Raw genomic sequence first — 16751 nt, forward strand, 5'->3', positions numbered from 1 at the left:
GCACTCCTCAGTTGGGTCATTTTGGAGTCCTTAACTCATTGCAATGCTGAACAAGAAGGGAGGAAAAAGTCATTTCCTCACTTTTATTAGCACACAGCCATACAAATGCTACTCAAGTCACATCCAGTTCTCAGTAGGGATGTTGAAGCCAAAGCCTTTGCAAAGAAAGGAAACCCCAGATGCAATAATTTCCTGTTCTGAAGGACACAACACTCTTGCTATGAATTAAGGAGTGGGAACTGAATCATTAAGGGAGCTGTGGGAAAGCATTTACAGGAAGAGTAAGCGTATGCATTTACACTGGTGGATCGGTGAATGAAGATCCTCACAGTTTTAAGATGTGCCACGTCTAATGGAGGGGAGACCAATCACACAATTGCTCAGCTCACCAGAAAAAAAGAAGAGAGGGGAAGAAAAGAAACCCACAACCATTGAACTTCATATTTTGTTGCTGTAAGTAAAGAGCTAGTTTGCAGCTGCAGGTGGATGCAGAAGGAGCTTCCACGGATGGAGGGGGAAAACTGTTTGCCAAGATGTGCAAAGGCTGCGGCTTTACCCAGAGCCATGAGTGATAGCTGCGAACGATTGTTTTCAGCTAATGTGGTGTGTTTCCAGTGGGGTAATTAACGTCACCCTGTCAACACGGCTCTGCTGTAACAACGTGTTAAGTATGGTTCCAGGATTGAAAATAAATAATTTAAACTGTTTCACATGAAGTTAACTTCACTCCCAGCTTATTCGTTAACACGGCCAGACAAAACAGTCGGTTCCCTCTGTGCTTATTTAGTCCTGTCACTTCTCGCACCTTCCATACTGTGAAACAAAATGACAAGTTGTACCAGACAGACGTGGGAAACAGCTGCCTGTGTCACCGCACTGTAGTCTACCGCAGCCCTTCCAATGATGCCGACTTTAATCTTGAGCCTAAGTAAGCAATTTAATGAAAACGCGGGGATTTACTGATATGCAGAAAATCATCTCTCAAGGCTGGTCATCATCCTCTATCGCGTCAAGGAGGAGCCGTACCCATTTGTCCCCGCAGCGAATATGAAGCGCAGCAACACACGTATTGCGAGTTCTTCGTGTTTTGATAACTCGGCCCTCAATTGCCGATAGGATCCTAACACCTATGAGCAGTGCAAACATGTATTAGAGGCACAGTCCTGCTCGGAAGTGTCTAAATTGTCAGTAGATGGAAAATTGAAGAGGAGCCACAGCCGAAGAAGAGCAAAGAGGAGGGTTCGCCCGAGGTCCTGCAGCAGACTTGTGACAAAGCCAGAAAGCCGCTGTGTTCGGCTCATGACTTCGGGGTAACACTGGAAGGCCTCATAGGCCCACTGTGAAATGATGCAAAACTATGCTAAACCATGACTAACCATATTCAAGATACACGGACGGTAACTGAAGGGTTTTTTTGCTCTTTTTCCTCTATCCAATCATTTTATGTAATGATTATTTGATTTATTTAGTTAAGATACCAGACAAATACCCTGGCCAAGTTGCTTAAGAGAGGAGTCTATAATTAGCTTCATATCCGTAATTAGTTAATGGTCTTATTTTCAAAAGTAGTGCACAGAGGATTGGTTTAAACCTATCTTGGCCCAGGCATTCTGCAAAACTAAGGCTTTTAACATAAACAACAGCTCAGTGCAATGAGGAGACGTGATACTTAAAGCAACCTGTTCATGTCTGTATCAGAGTCAGTTATACAAGCAGATCTTGTAATATCTACCTTTATATTTTCATAATGTTATCCTTTCCCTCCTATGTTATATATGTCTCTCATATGTAAGCCTTTAACAAATTGCTCATGCTCATGTGCTCAGAGACACGTTCACAGAAATAGTACCATTATTCAGAAAATAAAGTCTGAGAAGCTTGGCAAAGTACAGTTAAAATGCAATACCATGGCTAAAAAATCCAAATTTAATTCTTAGCTGTTTGGCTAACGTCTAAATTTTACCATCTCTCCTTAAAAAGAAATAATTTTCCTGTAAATTAATATAACATCTGTTACCAACAGAAATACTGTAAACACACAGATCAGCACATATATACAGAGAAAGAGAGAGAGAGAATAAGGAGTAGCTCAGATCAAAGACTCAATAGAACAGCCACTGAGATCTTTAGAAAAAATCAAGTCTGACAAAAAATCAGCTCAGGAGTTTTTCTAGCCAAATACTGTCATGCAGTCTACGAGGATCTACTGTATCTGTCACTCTTAATTGCACTTTTATATTTAATCAAAAGCCTAATTAAAACTAAATGGCTATATATATTCCAGCTATATAATTATCTTTTCTACACTCTTACATATATATATGGACTGTCAGATGTAATACTCAATGAATCCTATACACACCCTTAATACACATTCTGCAAGTTGTGGATGAATGTGTATTACTTCGCTATAAAATAAGCTCCTCCTGCACAGACAATTAAACAGACTTAATTTTCCAAAGTAACACATTCTCTATAAAGTTCTGCATACTGAAATAGCCGATACGATTTACCAGTCTGGTGCAGCACAAGAACATATGCTGGGCGTTTTCTGCCACCGTGTGATACAAAGGAGGTATAGCGGTCTTCATAGTCTAAGCCTCTGCAAATTCCCTGGCAAGCTCATCTAACGTTGTGAGAGCATTTTTATTTGCAATTATAGAATAATAAAAAGGGTTGACTACAGAATAAGCTTCAGCTGCTCCTGAGTTAAGGCTAAAATAGGTTCAAGTTAAAATAACATTTATTTCTGCATCCCGCAGGCATGAATCCAGAACAGAAAGCAAGCATAGAAGCCCCTTGTGCTCTAACACCTATGAACCTTCCCCCCTTGAATATAAACACTAAGCGTAAGCACTTAATAAACAGCTAAGTGAAAGACCTTTAGCAGAGTTTCACGTTAAAAACCAAACTGCTACAGTAATCTGTGAGAATTAATAGTGTCAGCTGGGAAGAAGAAAAATGAAGGAAAGAGCTAGCGTAAATTCCTTTTCCTCACGGAAAAACTGTAGCTTAAATTTGGGAGATGAAAGGAGGACAGTGGCACTAGCAGGTGCTTGGCAGTTGACAATCACCGAAGAACTGGAGAAAAACTAGGGCAGGGCACAGACTGCGTTTCACATGCAAGGTATCACGAAGACGTTTTCTACTGAAAGTAGCACAGGCTGGATGGCACCCGTCCCCGTTACAAGAGCCACAGAAATAAAAGGCGCAAAAGTTTAGCAAAGGAGAAGAAAAGAGAAAGAATAACAGACAGCATGTGTGTTACCAAGCGAAAACTGCAACTGTTGGCGAGCACTGCAAATAACAATTCTCCTGTAGCTCAACCCTCCTCTCCCCAAATATCTTTCATTTAACTTCTGACAGCTGTCAAAACAGAATGTGATACTACCAGGGCTCTAAATGCAGGGGAAGAGAGAACTGCTTCTTGAATATAATGATTTCACAAACCCGTGTTGTTCTTGAGTTTCCTCAATACCCACAATAATAGAAACATTTGATTTTAGGCAGCAATATTCAGACACCCCTGGTACTTCTCAAATTGCCTGCAGGTGAGCACGCTGTTCCAGAAGATATTCCCAGACCTGAGAATTCACTAGGTGGGGGCTGTCTGCTTTTCAGACAGGGAAATAACAGGGAGCCCAATCCTGTGAGATGTGCAGAGGGCTCTTTTGTTCAGCAACCTCGAATTTCATATATTTTAAAGAGTTTCAGATCAGGAGGGAATCAGCTCCTGTGACTAATATGACTTCTTGCATATCCCGTATCATTAAGCTCCATCCAGATGTCCCTATATGAAGCCCAAAGGCTTCCATTACACCGAAACATCATTCCAGCTCTCAAGAGCACAAATTGTTGAATACTGCGGAGGTGAATGAACTGCTGAGTGGCGGAGGTGGGAGAGCCTGATGTGTGTCACTATTGACAAAGGCAACTGTGATCGTGGGCAATCTATTTCCTGAGCTACATCCCATCAGGTGAGCCACTCCCATGCTGTAGTAAAGAAGAAGAAGGTAAAAAAGAAAAACTCTTACAAAATAAGCCTTCAAGATCCAACCCAAACAAGTATGGGGGAAAAGGAGGAGAAGGGAAGGAAAGCACACAGTTCCTCCCATCCCTGTGGGGCAAGCCTGTGTAGTCCTAAAGGACAGGATTTAATTAGAACAGTTATCTCTGTGCAGATCTGCAGGTGCTATGAGAATTGTTAAGGGCAATTCTGTAAATGTGTTCTCCTTACAGCCTAGCGAAGAAGGGACGTTAACAAGTGCACTTCAATTACAAAACCAAAAGGGATCACCATGACCGTCCAGCTCACAGACTGGCCATAGAACTTCTCCCAGAAACTGAAAACTGATTTTAAAAGAAAATACTAAAGACTTCTTAACGATGAATTTATCACGAGCCCCAATAAACTGTTACAATGTTTTATTATGCTCGTGACTGGCATTTTATTGCGAGGTTGCATTTGCCTAACTTCAGCTTCCAGTCCCTGGATCTTGTTATAGCTTTGTCAGCAACACTGAAGAGCCCTCCCCCTCCCCAATATCAGATATCAGCTGGATCGTGCTCAGCATCAATCAGCCCTTCATACTGGCAGGGCCGATCTGTATGAGTAAATTTTTCAGCTCAATGCAATATCACATTGCCTTTGAGAGAAAGACCATTATTCACACTTTATTTTCACTTCACCCTTGTACTCAGAGCTTAAAAACAAAAACTCAGAATAGATTTGGCACAATTCATATGTCACAGAGGCAAAGTGCTGGGAGCAGCAGACAGAGCTTTCATTCTTGAAAAGCTTTAGAGGATCACACAGAAAACATTAGCAATGGCTGATAAAATGAGTGCAATATGGGGTAATTATATCCTTCACCAGAATGAACAGATGCACGCTGACTTCAGTAAAGCTGTGTCTATTTATGCCACCTGAGGACCGACTCTCTCCCTCTTCTTTTTTTAATCAATAAAAACTACGCAAAAGAAAAGGTTCTAAGTAACTGTACAGCAATGACACACCCTAAAATCCAGGTTGCCCAACTGACCTGGGTACAAGTGTTTCCAGCTTGGTTGATTTTTGGTTCCTTTCCTGATAAGCTCCTATTATCTTCAGCCTGGTCTGAGACCACAGTCAAAATAAACACAGTTTTATTTTCTTGCCACAGGGGGAAGATTTAAAACCACACGTGACTATGGATGCACATATACTTTTCTTCCTTCCCCTTGATGGGGCTACACAAAAAGGAAGTTACTCTTCAGCGTGTACCATGAGGAAACCCCAGGCAAGATGACCCTGCTCGGTGAATCCTGTGTTCACATACAACGTAAGCCTCTCCTTAGCATCTACCTGGAATATTAGTCTGAGAAGCCACAGAAGAATGATATGAAATGCAGGGCAAAACCCAGGCAGCTTCTCCAGCCCACGTTTCCAATCCTGCTGCTCTGGACAGTGAGGACCAGGGAAGTAATCTCAATCTGACTGAAACCAACAGCAAATTTGAATAGACTTCAGTAAGGCCAGAACTGCAGCTAGGACCTCGACACAAAGCCTGGTCTCTCATTTTACATGCCATGCAACCCAAGAATCACTCTGTGGTATTTTCACACGTATTCAAATTACGTGCACCATATCAAACATTTTCCACTGGACTGTATACCTACTGTGCTTTGGTATTTCAATTTGTTAGTCATGGACAGCCAACTTTAGTGTCAAGGTGACACACAGATAATATAACCCCTGTGCAATTTTTAAGAAGACAAAGCTATTTCATTTAGTTTTTCTTCTCCTTCAGCTTTGCTTGATACTACAGAAATGGAAGTTTTGCTGAGAGGGATGTTTGTGTGGGAATCTGCCAGCTCTGTTTTGTGTGGATGTTGGCATAAGGCAGTCAGGTGGGAGTTCTTCATTAAAAATGTTATCAGTGTTTTGAACACAAAACTGTATTTTCACAGGAACTTGACTGACTTTTGCTAATGAAATGTACATTTTCTCCTCAGCTATACTGCCTGTATTTTCTGGTTTGGCATTGCTGCTATTGAGTTGATGATTCATTAAGTGGCTCTTTTCCATTTGCAGAAGGGAAAACTATCATTAAACTAGCAAATTAAAATCAATATTATTCCAAAAAATAACGAGTAGGGGTTGAAGTTGACAAGGATTTCTGGTTTTTTTCCTTCTGCACAATGATTCTGTCCTTGAATATGCAGTTATCTATGTGCCTCTGAGGAAAGAATTTAATCCTTATTGCTTAGGATTACAACAGAAATATAAAAGCTAGACTGTGATTATACACACCAGTCAATAACTTACTTCCATTTCTACTCTTTTCAGCATTACAAGTCAGCTTGCTTCTCTCACAGATACTCATCTATGATTAACTTACTTCAATTTAAATATAAAGTGTCCATGAAGCCTTTAGGCACAAACGAGTGAACATCTGTCTGCTTTCCTCCTATCCGTATACTTTCATAGGTGAGCTCTGGGCTAATCCACGCAGCTGGGCATTCACTGGACTCCAACTCTGGTGTCACTTTAAAGACTGTGGATGTCACTGCTTTGTACTGTCCATCACTTTAAGAGCTTTTCCTGCTTCTAGACAACAATAACGGCACATTACAATAATTTGACCAGCCTCAACTCATTTACTAGCCAAAATCAAAAAACTTGGAAGACAAAATAATACTGAAAATAATGACAAAAATCGTTTCTATCCGCTGACAGCCTGAGCAAGATGGAAGCACACAAAAAGCTCAGACATCAGGAGAGGAAAATGAAGGTTTTAGGGACAGGAAGCAGTGCAGTCAATTCCTCCAAGTCTCTGCTGAGGTACTGCAGGCAGAGAAAACCTTCCTATCTGCCTGTCATTCAGCCAGAGGCCTACTGCAAGCTTGTACAACTGGCATGGAGGCTTGGAGACACAGCACAGTCCAGATCCAGTCCAGACATGGATCTGAAGCCACATCATTCGCATGGATGCAAATGGCATCAGTGGAGAGAGGGGACATTTCTTCTCACCTTCCTGATATTCTGCAAAGCAGCATTTGACATGGAGAAACATGAGAGTTTTCACCTGGGGAAAAAGGTACCATGTCAGGTGTTAAAATGGCTTGAATCTTTCCTGGGGGTTGTATGGATACTTTAGGCTCCTACGTGCAGACTGTCATGGAGATCTGACTTCCATGGAGGTCCTTTGCAAAATGTTCACGATACTGATTGGATCTGAAGGTCTTAAGCATCAGTAACAGCCAGTTCTGCTTCTCCTTCCCCACCACCCTGGATCAGTTCTCTCACTAAGAACAGACAACTGACACTGAAACTCAGGAAGGCAGAGGTAACAGAGGGAGGTACCCTGGAAATTTGCATCTGGGTGTAGTCCCCCTTGATACATCATACGCGTTCATCTTTGTCCATACTGCAGAAGACCGGATTCCTCGTCACTGCCAACCTCTGGCATACCACCATCCACAAGGAACAGTTCTTATTGCGCCACCTTAGTCATACCTTCATTTGTCTTGGCTGCACTACAGCAGTGTAAAATACATACCACGGAGCACTCCAGATGCTCCAACAAGCCCATGCCTCTCTCAGCAACACAGGCTACCTACCACACCTATCCACTAGTGCGTAACTGAGATTCCCACAGACTTTTCAATAAAGTACCATGTTTTCATCCCAATCTTCAAAGCTCTCCCTGTAAAGACTTAGTGTGAAAGGCCAAGGTGGCCACGTGTCTCTGGTGCAGGGATTCTCTACAGCAAGGCTGATGCTCACATAGGCAGGCGTCTCAACCTTCTTCTCTACGAATTAAGGGCAGAAACCTCATCACTTGCTACAATAAACATTTTCTATGTTATACTCCTCTGACAAATATATAGTGGCATGCAATTAATAGTAGCATGCCTATTAAAAATAAGCAAACTGATAAAAAGGAACCCTAACCAGAACTTTCAGCTGCATACACTTCTTCCCAAAGGGCAAGGATGAGAGAAGAAATAGCTTACAACAGATGTTAATCTTTGCGCTTAACACATTACCAGAAGGTGCTTCAAATACAGTGACAAGCACAGTATAAAAGCTTATATAGAATAAAACAGATTAACAACTATATTTATTAAGGGCTACATTTTCAGCCAGGCCTCTGCAAACCTTTCTTTTGAAAAAGCAATTTTGTTTCTGTTTTCTGCACGCATACAGCCAATGAATATTAAATACTGTTGCAAACCCCTTAGCTTGGTTATATACCATGCTGATTAAGTTACCTTGAATTAGATTATCTGTCTTCTCCTCCACTAGCATTCCAACACATCCCCCTGGAAGCGCTGAGGGTTATATACCAGAAAGGTGCATGACATCCCTTAGGGGATTATAGTCCTTTTCTCCTCTGATATTGTAATAACGACTCTACCCAATTCAATTATTCCTTACTCAAACAAACAACAAAGTGCTCTTGTCTCTCCATTGCACAATTCTGTGTAACTTTTTATACAAACATGTATACCTGCTAGCTTCTTTTCTAGTTTCACAAAAGGCTGACTTGCATTTAGTAATATTTTTCCACTTTCTAATGGCTATGCACAGTCTTAACACACTACCTTAGAAATAATGATTTTTTATTTTTTTTTTAGACTTATGATGCAAACAGAGAGAGGCTTGGCCACAGACCAGTCTGTTAACACATTTCTTCTACAGTACACAGTGGCATCACACAACTTGGGTTCTGCCTATAGGAGTCATTTTCCTTTCAAGAAATCTTCCAGAAGCCCTATCGCCAGCAAAGCCAGGAGCAGTGGTTGGTTTTGGTACACACGTGAAGAGAAGCAGCAGCTATCAGAGGAACTGTGCTCATGAGAACTAGGACAAGAAATTTTAAAAATGAGAACGTGCGTTTAAGTTTTGGGAACATCTGGAGACCACAGCCCCTGGCTGGGCTCACACGGTACCCAGTGATGAACAAACACGCGGCAACAAAACAGCCCCCGTCCCAAAGCAGCCTGCAGCCCAGTGACCGAATTCAGACCCCACTGAATTATGCATATTAAAATCACTACAGAAGATAAAAAATAAGCAGCACTTGACAGCAGAACTGTCCAGAGTCGATTGAAAAACACGCATGTTTCATCTAAAGCGGTTGTGCGTACCTGTTTCTTTTCACCACTCACCTGCGTGATAGCTCCACCGCAGGCGTCTGCTACGCCACTCTGCTCTACTCTAATCGGCAGTGGCATGAGCAAAGTCATCTCAAGCCCTGCCTTCAACCAGGACCGGAAAAATAGGCCAGGGAAATAGCATTATAATCCGATTTAACTGCTAGTCAAATCATCACAGTCTCTCCATTAATTTGAACAAGAATTGGATTGGGCCCAAATTACTGACAACAAAATGGGAGGTTTGTTTTAATATCTTCACCGTTTCATTTAAAATCCTCCATTCAAAGAACAGAAAATAAGATTTCCCACGTGCTTTCAGGTGGGTACAGTGTGACTTAAATTTTTATGTAAACCAGTTCAAAATAGACAGACTGTCTGCACTGCAGCTGGAAATTGGAGCCCCAACCTGACGTAAGGCCACCCCTTCCTTACAGCTGATGGGTGCCATAAAGCAGAGGAACAGCTCAAGAGTAAGAGAGTGCATCACCCATGTGTTTGAGTAGAAGACCTCCAGGATTTGCTTCTCAGAGTGCAGTGGAGAGTCTGCAGTTTCAAAACATCTCACCCAGCTGGAAACATCAAAGGCCAAAGTAAGAAGAGAAAGACTATCTGGAATTAACTTCCCAAACATCACAGCTCATAGCAGAAATTTTATTTATTTGATGAAAGCAAAAATAACTTCATATTCTGTAAAAAATATTTTAAAAAAGAAAAGAAAAAAGGTCTGCCAAAGAGGCTTGTTTTGGCAAATAATGAATGCCTAAAGAAATATTGTTTGTATTATGCAATGAACTTGTAATTAATGTTTGTTTGCTCACCATTTAATAGCAGTTCGGCACTAAGTGATGGGATTTTGCTGCCTTTTGTGAATGTGCAGATTTTGAAACTTCATTCCCCATATGGAAGAGCTCCCAGGAGGTCATATCATAAACCCATTCAAATGAACAAAACAAATGACAAGTATCTGTATAAATGTGGAAAATGAGAAAGCTGTATGTATTATTTTCCATAGGTATTGTTAAGTGCCTCAGTTTACTTGTGTGGTATTTTCCTGCTTGACTGCATAGAGGTAAATCAAAAAATGTCTAGATGAGGAGAAGGAAAGCATCAAAAATATAAAACTCCTTTAGATGCGATGAGGGGCCCTTAAATGGAGGAATCCCCTGTTTCTTTCCAGCCAGCCTGGCAACGTTTATGCCTCTCATGCCTACACCTAAATCTTAAGGGAGTCTGAAATCCCAAAGAAACAATGAGACTGGCCAAAAGGAGAAATGTCAGGTAGCAATCGGTGTGCTGGTCAAGAATGCAGACACTGACCTGGACTAATCCCACTTATCTACATGCACCTGAAACCAAAGTGCAATCTGTCTGGCTAAGAGTGAACCCACTTCCAGAGGGCAATTCAGAGACGAGTAGGCTCCTAACATGGCAGGGATCCCAGAAGGGATCCATCCAGGCTTTCCACCCCTCCACAGACAAGAAGAGAGGCAGCAGCACATACAGACAAGATTAAGACAGCTTAGGTGATTGCCACTGTGCCTGCCACTGCACCTGCACAAACTGCACCTAGACTTAGCTGCTTGAGTAAATAGGCAGGCATGCAGGTGGGCTTATTGAAGCCTTTGCTGCCATGGTTTCATTGCTATTGGGGCTCTACACAATTCACTGTTAAAGCTAGACTTCGCAGAGACGGAGGTCGGGGAAGGTGCAATACCTTGCAGAACAAGATTCAACTATAGCTAACATGCATGCGTACAGACATTGTACTGCTTTAATTCTTTGTGTGAAATACTATGGACTTCTTGGTAGAGGAGAACGATCATTTGTTTTGTTTTGAAAAAGCCGTCCCTTTAATTTGCTGCTACACGGGCACCCAAAGTAAAGGTTTTAGCAGATGCCAAACTTAGCTGGACCCTGCTTGTTAGTATTCTTGGGAGACGGTGGCAAAGCTGCCTCTCAGAAAGTCAGTCCTAGAATGGTAGGATTGTGCCGCTAACTCAGAGCAAGGTACAGGAGCCATGCCTGTCACCCAGGGGGGACAAAAGGGGGTTAGTAGCCAGCCTGCTCTGTAACCAAGTCTGATGCATAACAGCTGAGAGGACATGGACTGTGATAGGATTTAATTCTGCACATTTTCCAGCTCCTACTGGAAGATACTACAAGCCCCTTGATTTCCAAAATAATTTTTAATTTGGTGCTTGTTTTCTCAGAGCTATGAGGGAGAAGAGGGAAGAGATGTCCTTTACCATAATACCTTCCCTTTGTGGTATTACATGGCCTTGCTTCCTGGCATTTTTATATTTCCATCTGAAGTTTCCAGCTCTCCTGGACCACAGATTCCTATCGACGCTCGAAGTTTGCCAGAGATGACTATGCACTCACCTACACTTATTACAAAGGAGAGCTTTCACAGTGATATAGTGCTGCAGCTCACTTACAGTGGCCTCCCAGATCACCTGTATCCAGCTGTATCTGGGGAATGACAGCTTTACATCACTCTGATTTATAGCTATATTAAATATATTTTGAAGGCATTTGACTATTTAGTTAGAAGCCAAACTTTCCACTTGTAGATGAAAACTTGATCTCTCTTAAGACATCAAGCAGAAAGCTTTGATGGGTGGAGGGAGTTTCCCACTAGGAAACAATATGGAAATTTTAAATTTCTCTGTAAGCTTTGAGTGGGAGAGGAACATATAGACCATCATGAACTGCAAAGGAGGACACAGCCTGTAAATGGCACAGGCTGTTGCTGAAGAAGGAGGTATTGGCCTGTGAAAAAGCCAGAAAAAACTCAGAACATAAGACATACCTCTGATAATGCGGTCTCACATACAGCCGCCTACTTCATTTTCAGTTTTGATGAATATGAGATTGCTATGTGATTATTTCCCATGCTATCTATATGAAATAGAAAATTTAGTGAACTATGGCTTAGGGCTGCTGAGGAAGGGTTGGTGTTTCATTAGTATTAAGTATGATTGCATAAACAGGTCTGAAATTGAAGGCTGTGCTAGGAAAGGAGTGAAACAAAGTGAAATACAAACAAAAATATTGCCATGAGCTAAACAGCAAGACAGAAAGGATATGTGTTCTTTTCAAAAAGTTGATGAAATCAGCTTCCTCCACTTCTTCCAATTCTTCAAATTTGAATGTAACACTGAATGAAAATTTTTCTACTTAACAAAAGTGTAGAACATCGATGCTTCTTCAAGTGCAGCATTTGCAATGCCATCATCATTGCTGAAACATAACCTTAATGATAATTTAAGCCCCTGCTACAGGTCTTTCGGCTGCTTTTGAACATCATCTACTTTCAGGAGGAATCTGCTCATCTTTGACACCCCAAAATGGCAGAAATCAATGTGTTATTATGCTGAAGGAACAACTGAAAAGCAAAGTCTTGAACTTGATAAGAAAACTATAACCTTCTTTTATGTTCACAACTTTGCCTTCCACAAAATGTAATTTAAAGAGAGAATTTAAGAACTTTATCTTGGAAATACTCCTTCCTCTGGGCAGATTTAGCTCACAGATCTTCTACTAGATTCTGTCACTAAGAAAATATTAGGAAAAAAATTAAGGAACAATAGGAAGACCCAACATTGACTTCAATGCTAGAAAAGACCTCGAAGGGCCACACAGGGAGACATATATTTATACTTAATAATCACGAATCCAAAAAGCAAACCATAGAACTGCAGCAAAACACTGGTTGAAAATGACATCTTTTGAGAAAGAGGGTTGAAATGGTTAATAAAGTGTATGGTTAGGGAAACAGTGATGGATATTCAGAAAAGAAAACACAGTTTGAAAAGATTTTAAAAATCTGTGAGTGTAACTCTCCTTTCACTCCTACCCAGCCAATTTTGCCTCAGTCTGGCACCTGGGTTAGTTGGGCAAAACTTTATACTGGGATAGACAGGGATGAGGCAAGTAAATTAGTAAAAGAATACGTGAGGCTAAATCTTGAACAGAAAGGTTAATATTTCCACCACTTTTTTTAATTACAGAATTGCAGATTTTCATTTCTGTGATTTGTGATTCATCTTATAAAGCATAAATTTACATTTCACCGTATGTACTTTGTTCTTCCACAATGAATCTTCAAGATTTTTTATAGCTTTTCATTGTTCTAACAGTATGCTCCCAGAAGAAAACTGATTTATCTTTTTTTTTTTCACAAATTGGAGAAAATCACAACTCTACTGTTCAACTCATGGAAGGTGAGTCTTTATTCAGCAAGATGAGTGCGCTGACCTACCCAGTCTAGGCACCAGACAGAAACAGAGTAGAATACATATAAAATGACACAAAACCCCCTTTGGAACTGTATTTTGTACCTGAGGTAGCACTGCTGGTCCTTGTCCTGCCAACCTCTGCAAGGAGCTGACCTGAGGAACCTTAATGGGCACTGCAGTGATAGTTCCCAAAGTCTGTTGGAAGAAAAACAGTTGAACACAGCTTAAAACACTTGCACAGCTTCCCCAGATAGAATCTGCCTGACCCAGCGGTTCCCCTTCCAGCTCTTTGCTTGTCTCTTCCCGACTTATGATGGAAGGGTATAACACATCAGTCCATTTGAAGCTCTCTCTCTTCTGCCTAAAGAGTCAGAGACTCTTCCTTCTCTTTAACCTTCTCTACAAAGCACTGTTAACTGAAGTCTGTTGTCTCCTTAGCGCATTTGGTAATACTGAGTGCAAAGGATACATCTCATCGTTGTGAAGTTTTTTTGGTACAAGTGTGCTGCCATGGCTGAAGGCTGCCCAGGCACTAGCTTGTTTTCAAAAGAGAGCTGAAGAAAGGTGAAACGCACCACAGTGAAACTTAAAAAATGTGCATTGGTAAGATGATGCATTTCATGGTAGCCAGGGTCACAAGAGAAGTTCACTGTGTCTTAGTAAATAGTAAATACTGAATTATTAAAACTGAAAGCTACCTATAAATCTACTATAGTACACTGAAACATAACATTCAGCTAAGACGACATCCATTTGGGCCAACACAGCAGCCATTGCTACCCATGTTTATTTTCTCTACTCACTCTTCTCTTAGTTGTGTAACAAATTTATTCAAAGCTTATTTAAGATAGACTAGACTAGACTAGAGACTATTTCAGTTGGAAGGGACCTACAACGATCATCTAGTCCAAATGTCTGACCACTTCAGGGCTGACCAAAAGTTAAAGCATTTTATTAAGGGCATTGTCCAAAAGCCTCTTAAACACGGACAGGCTTGGGGCGTTGACCACCTCTTTAGGAAGCTTGTTCTGCTGTTTGACCACCCTCTCAGTAAAGAAATGTTTCCTAATGTCCAGTCTAAACCTTCCCTGGCGCAGCTTTGAACCATCCCACATGTCTGGGCACTGGATACCAAGAAGAAGAGATCAGCACCTCCCTCTCCACTTCCCCTCCTCAGGAAGCTGTAGAGAGCCATGAGGTCACCCCTCAGCCTCCTTTTCTCCAAATTAGACAAGCCCAGAGTCCTTAGCCGCTTCTCACAGGACATGCCTTCCAGCCCCTTCACCAGCTTTGTTGCCCTCCTCTGGATGCATTCAAGGACCTTCACATCCTTCTTAAATTGTGGGGCCCAGAACTGCACACAGTGCTCAAGGTGAGGCCGCACCAACACTGAATACAGCGGGATAATGAACTCTTTTGACTGGCTGGTTATGCTGTGTTTGATGCACCCCAGGATGCGGTTTGCCCTCTTGGCTGCCAGGGCACACTGCTGACTCATACTGAGCCTGCTGTCAACCAGCACCCCCAGATCCCTTTCTGCAGGGCTGCTCTCCAGCCACTCCTCTCCCCATTTATACTTGTGCCCAGCATTACTCTGTCCCAGGTGCAGAATCCAGCACTTGGACTTGTTCAATTTCATGCTGTTGATGATTGCCCAATGCTCCCGTCTACCTAGATCCCTCTGCAAGGCCTCTTGTCCCTCAAGAGAGTCAACAAGCATCTCCCAGTTTGGTACCATCAGCAAAGTTGCTAATGGTGCATTCAACTCCCGCATGCAGATCATTGATAAATGTACTGAACAGAATTGGTCCTAGAATTGAGCCCTGAGGAACACCGCTGGTGACTGGTCGCCAGCCAGGTGTAGCCCCATTCACTACAACCCTTTGAGCCCTGCCCTTCAGCCAGTTCTTCACCCAGCACACCGTGAACCTGCTCATCCCACAGTTGGACAACTTGTCCAGAAGGATGCTGTGAGGGACAGTATCAAAAGCCTTACTAAAATCCAGAAAAACTACATCCACTGCCTTCCCTTCATCCAGTAGGCGGGCGACCTTATCATAGAAGGATATCAAATTAGTTAAACAGGACTTTCCTTTTGTGAACCCATGTTGACTGTGCCTGATGATTGCATTATTCTTTAAATGCCTTTCAATAGTACCCAGTATAAGATATTTGATCAGCTCCTTCTATGAGCAAATACATTGCTGCATTCTACATAAAGTTTACTTTGTAGATGGAGAAGCAATACTTGTTAACCCAGTATTTTCTTTAACCCTTAGGAATACGGCTGGATACCAAGAATAAGCAAATTATGTTTCTGTAATCCAGAGTCAAGTACACACGTTTCCCTCCTGCCTAAAAATCTCTGTGTCTGTTTAGCTCCAATCCTTTGCTGACTTTTCATCTATCTGTAGTGATACAGATATCTATAGATGTACATTTAACCGTTCTGTTATAGATGGTCTGAATGGCACCTCTTTTTCAAGCCTCACCCACAGAGGCTCCTAAAATACTGGATCTGAGATGTTGTAAATAACTTGTACTTTATTGTCTCCATTAAAAGGGACAGATAGCTTATAAATTTAAGATTGGGCCATAGGTCTAAAAAACATAGCTAACTTTTCCCCTTCAACCTCTTTCATTCCTTCATCCCTGATTACCGTTCATATTTTGGTTAGCTGGCCAATATTCTTAAGGCAAGGTTTTATAACTTTTATCTAACGTTTCTTAATTGCTGTGGGGATGATATGGCAATATAAGCAAGCAGATGATTGTCATTATAACAGCAAGAGACAGTCACTGATCACAAAAACTTATCAGGCTGCTAGAAATAGCTAATAAGGAAAGACAAATAGGTTCGACTGAATTTCTCTAAATTTAACTCCCCTCAAAACAAAAGTATTGAATCACAGTCAGTAAGATAAAGTATGCTAATATTACCCCAATCTGGTAATGAAATTTGTCAATAGACAGGAAACTATAATGTAATCAGCTCAAGGAAAGCGAAACTGTGTCAGGTCCATGCCGATATGTTCTCCTCAGACCTCAACAACAGAGTGGTAAAACAATCTATTTCATTCTAACTACAGTGTTTGATAAGAATACCATGCATTTTCGTGCAGAATATTTTTAATAAACTTGTCCTACAGAGTTTATATTTTTAACTCTGCTACTCCTCTTGGAGACATTTGGGGGTGTGATGTTATATATTCAGCAAAGATTAAAATTTGCATAAGATTTGCCTGAGTTAAAAACAAGGAGAGCTGTACAGTTATAAACATGCAAGACAATTTTTCCTGAGTACTCGTGGATAACCAGTACCCTGGATTATCCATGGAAAAATATACTCCATTAAAATTCTGTCTT

At 41.4% G+C, this 16751-nt stretch overlaps 1 protein-coding gene across 1 annotated transcript in view; it reads right to left on the minus strand.

Moving 5' to 3' along the window:
* Positions 1–16751, minus strand: part of PHF21B (PHD finger protein 21B) — a 164533-nt gene that overhangs the window by 26735 nt on the left and 121047 nt on the right. Inside the window, exon 3 of the mRNA XM_009323632.1 lies at positions 13488–13580. Coding sequence (XP_009321907.1) covers positions 13488–13580 — 93 coding nt within the window. The remainder of the gene's footprint in view (positions 1–13487; positions 13581–16751) is intronic.

Source organism: Pygoscelis adeliae, unplaced genomic scaffold (assembly GCF_000699105.1).
Source record: "Pygoscelis adeliae isolate BGI_AS28 unplaced genomic scaffold, ASM69910v1 Scaffold215, whole genome shotgun sequence".
Classification (NCBI taxonomy): Eukaryota; Metazoa; Chordata; class Aves; order Sphenisciformes; family Spheniscidae; genus Pygoscelis; species Pygoscelis adeliae.